This window comes from Bactrocera latifrons, unplaced genomic scaffold (genome assembly GCF_001853355.1).
Source record: "Bactrocera latifrons isolate USDA-ARS-PBARC rearing strain unplaced genomic scaffold, ASM185335v1 scaffold_59, whole genome shotgun sequence".
Classification (NCBI taxonomy): domain Eukaryota; kingdom Metazoa; phylum Arthropoda; class Insecta; order Diptera; family Tephritidae; genus Bactrocera; species Bactrocera latifrons.
In genome coordinates this window covers 1031723-1036196 of record NW_017537256.1, presented here as the reverse complement: position 1 = coordinate 1036196, position 4474 = coordinate 1031723, and the positions used below count along the sequence as shown (strand labels likewise).

At 35.1% G+C, this 4474-nt stretch overlaps 2 protein-coding genes across 2 annotated transcripts in view; both read left to right on the top strand.

Annotated features, from left to right (window-relative positions):
• LOC108974750 (alpha-2-macroglobulin-like) overlaps positions 1–1780 on the top strand; it is a 12062-nt gene extending 10282 nt beyond the window's left edge. The window contains exons 9-11 of the mRNA XM_018942777.1: positions 53–889; positions 958–1242; positions 1474–1780. Coding sequence (XP_018798322.1) covers positions 53–889; positions 958–1242; positions 1474–1665 — 1314 coding nt within the window. The 3' untranslated portion in view covers positions 1666–1780. The remainder of the gene's footprint in view (positions 1–52; positions 890–957; positions 1243–1473) is intronic.
• A 2128-nt stretch (positions 1781–3908) lies between these two features.
• On the top strand, positions 3909–4440 carry LOC108974749. The gene has a single exon (XM_018942776.1). The coding sequence runs from the start codon at positions 3919–3921 to the stop codon at positions 4438–4440; it is 522 nt and encodes a 173-aa protein (XP_018798321.1). The 5' UTR covers positions 3909–3918.
• The last annotated feature ends 34 nt before the right edge of the window (positions 4441–4474 follow it).

Genomic DNA, 4474 nt, shown 5'->3' with positions numbered 1-4474 from the left:
CAATTATCATTTAAATTTATGCCATCACCTCTTCTCTTTTCTTCTCTTCTAGAGCACAAGTGCAACGAATAAAGCAATTTATGAATCAGCAAAAAGTTATCTGCAAATTGGCTATCAACGAGAACTCACCTACAAAGTTCCTGATCATTCGTTTAGTACCTGGGGTAAGGCGCCAGGTAATACGTGGCTTACGGCTTATGTTATACGCATTTTTAACGAAGCGAAGTCCTATATCTATGTGGATGAAAATATTCTTAAGAATGGACTCGCTTTTCTAACAAGCAAACAACAAGGCGATGGCAGTTTCAGAGAAGATGGCAGTTTATATGATTTTGTTACRCTCAATAAATTGAGTGTCACTGCATCGGTGGTGCTCACTCTGCTGGAAAATACGCAATATTCAGATCAATATAAAAAAGTTATTGATGACGCTATAGGATATATTAGAAATAACGTGAAGCAAAATAGGGATATGCGTGCCACTGCATTGTCTTTATATGTGCTGCATCTGCGCAAGGATCCCATGGTTGAAGAGCTTTTGGGAATATTGGAAGCGAAAGCAATGACTAGCGGTGACCATAAATGGTGGCAGCATGGGCAGACGCCAGCGAATATTGATGTTTATATAACCGGTTATATATTAATAACAATGTTGGAATTGAAAAAACCGGTTACACCCATTATCAAGTGGATAGTGTCAAAACGTAATAGTAACGGCGGTTTTGCATCGACTTTCGAAACAGAGGTCGGTCTGCGCGCCTTATCTATTTATGYCGCTCRATATAAGGAACATGGCACTACTTTGGATATTGATGTTTACTCGCATAAGCAATTGGTGCACACGTTCACAGTTGGCGAAAAGAATAAAGATATTAACAAGAAAGTTGAGGTAAATAATAACTAAATTTTAAATTAAATTTTGAAGACAGTTTCATTGCAAATTCTCATACCACACAGCTTCCTAAGAATACCCGAGAACTGCAGTTTACTGCAACGGGAAGCGGCAAAGCGACTTTCCAAATTTCATATCAATACAATACTTTGGAACCCTTAAGCGATACTTTCCACATAAAYTCTACCATATCTGATACCGCGACTKCGAGAAAAAACTTGAAAGCCTGCATGCAATTAGTTGGTGAGAAACTTGAACAGTCTAATATGGCAATATTGGAAATTAACCTGCCAACAAGTGACGAATTTGGCGTCGACTGTTGTGACATTAAGCTGCCGAAACAAGCAAAGGTAAATAGGGTTCAAAAAATCTAACTAGACGGCTAAATTTCCAATTGACAAAATTATCCAGCGAATGCAATGGTCATCTTTTATACAAATCTGTTGATGACTTTTAAGAAAGTGATAAAAAAAGTACAACAATTCAAACTCAAATAAAATAAGCAAAGTAAAGCGAGACTTAGAACCTAAGTATTATTGTTGCATTTTCTTATCTGTAAACGTTTTATTGTATATTTGTAGAAAATGGTTCGAAAATCAAAACAACAACTTCATGTGTACTTTGAAGGTATAAAGCGAGATGACAGTGATTGCATAGAAATACCAGTGTCAAAGGAATTTGATGTGGACAATCTAAAACCGGCGGTGATTAGCATGTATGATTACTACGAAAAGAATTTGGTTGATAAATATTTTTACCAAGTAACGCCATAATTGTATTTCATTAATGCGATGTATTAAAACTAATTCAGCTTTTAGAATAAACCGTGTGTGATATGGGCACAATAGACCCTAGGTCGAAGTGCAATATCTCAGTACTAACTATCTATGGGCAGAATTTTGAATTTATTAGAGAGTTACGAGCAGTTGACCGAATCGACAATGTCATTTACAGACTACACTAGTGGATCAATTTTTTTTTATGTGGATTCACAAGGGATTTTAACAGCCAAAATCGTTGATTTGAATTCATTTTCAAAATAACTTACGCAGTAAAATTTATATTCCAAATATGTTTTGAAAGAAAAATATGAAAAGAAAATTTTGGATCCGCTACTGGTGCACTCAAATTATTTTAGGGGTTAAATGCGCATACAAATCACAAAAAAATGTGTTTTTGGCGCTAATTGGTGTTTCTAAGTGAAGCCAAGAAATTCTCCACTTGGTCTTTTCACCGGAGTGGAGGCTTCCTCTTCCTCTGCTTCACCCGGCGAGTACTGCTTCGAAKACTTTCAGWGCTGAAGTGTTTTCGACCATTCGGTCGATCAACATTGTATTATGATGGTCGCTATTGATGGTAACGGATTTTTTTTTCCTCATTTCGAAAGAAATAAGACCCAATACCTCAATCCGAAACAAACGGTTCATTTTTGGGGTTGCAATTGCGTTTCCTGAACAACAAGACGAACAATGACAATTACCAAAGCAATCGCTTCAAAGAACTGTCGGCTTCAGTTCTTGTGCCAACCCAATCTTATATGGGTGCAGAGCCAAATCCAAACACAAAATGCGCCATGTTGTCATCGGAAAGAGAGCCAACTGTGCAGAATAACGTTGAACTAATTGATTCGGATTAGCCTCAATACTAGCCTGAATGGCAGCAATATTTCGTGGAACAGTAATAAAGCACAGTATCGTGAACATTATAATCATTTTAGAATTTTAAAATTATGCGTTGAAAAACTCCCTTAAAAAAGCAGTATGATGACAGTGTTTTATGCGTAGCGCTCCTACAGTAGCCAGCCAAGAATCTCGGACAATTTCCGTGGGTTGTACCAAAGTAAAGCGTGTTATGATGAAATGACAAACTTTACTCAACATATTGACAAAATTTGACACAAATCTTTAAAGAAACATGACTCCCATAAGCTGCTGCCAAAAACATGCCATTCCTATCGAGAGACGCTCTACTGTGATCCCCTGTACAAAACTTAATTTTTGTAGCTTTGGTTTGGGCATAGTTATAACATTTTATAGATTTACGATCAAAGACATTGCTCTCATTTTCAATACTAACCTTCCGAAGACGCCATGGAATCGCATCAAATATATTTAAATTTTTATTCACATGCGGATTTCAACTGGTCTCCTCATGCAAATTATTTTTATGTGCACAACTCTATATCGCGAATAGTTTTTGGCAACACAAACAGCACATGTTTTCATATTTCAAGATTATAAAAAATTTACAAATAATAATCTGTATATATTTTATTTCAATGTAATTTCACGCAATTTATTCCGTGTAATTCTTCCTTCTATTTCACAAATTTGTTAAATAACCACAATCGGCAAACGTTTACCTTTCTGGGTGAATTAATAAATATGTATTTAGACGTAGAATTACTCCTAGATTTATACAAACACAGTCTAATATGCTTGAAACATATGCATATGTATACTAATGAACGATGCAATTTTGTTGATAAGATTATAAAAACCCCAACATGAATATAGTCTTTATAAAATAAAGAGTATGTTTGAATATTTCCCCGTTCTCCGTCGAAAAATCTTCAACTCCTAAAGATAGATACTAAAGTAGTTTACAAACTTTCATAAATTTCATTTATACAATATACATATGATTGGTAGCACTAGAGATGTATGTCTGCAAAGACATCTATTGACAAAATACGAAAAGACTTTTTCGACTACCAAATATATGTATATATAATATTAAAAATATCATTTAAAAGTGAATACTGAAATGTTTTTTAATTAATATATTTTACTTCATATGCACTCAATTTTGAGTGAAGTTAAGGCAACACGCAACATCTCTCTAATCATTATCAGTTTATAGAATCGAACACAGTTGAATATTGTAAATATAAGCAAAAATTTCCTATAGGGTCATCACGTAACATACATACATGTACACATTTATGCGAATTGTATTAGAATTTTCAAATAAATATCAGTAATACGAGAAACGTAGCTTCAGTGTTTTACGACTTTGTGCTCGGTATGGTGAATATTTCTGGAGTGCTGCCCATTTTGGGCTTAGTGATTGCGGTAATTGTCGAGGTACAGGCAGAAGGATATTATACTATAACGTCACCGGGCATCATAAGACCCAACTCTAAATACAGTATATATGTGAGTGTTTATGAGGTACAGGATAATGCGAGAATCGCTCTCACTCTGAAGGGGTCACAATTTAGCAAAAATACCGAAATCKTGGTGCCGCCTAATTCTGGACAAAGTGTAACCTTTGAACTCGGTGATATTAAAAATGGCACATATGTATTGAAGGCGCAAGGACTGTCGGGAATTATTTTTGAAAATTCCACGAACCTGRAACACGTAGAAAATCTACCAATGGTATATTTGCAAACTGATAAGGCACTCTACAAATTCGGAGATACYATACAATTTCGTGCAGTATTCCTAGATCAGTACTTGCTACCAGCAAAGGTCAAYCAACAAATATCTATTGTTTTAAAGGTACGTAAATGGTGTAATCGAGTACACATACATATAATATAATTATGTTGTTATAGGCAATAGATAAGTACGTTTT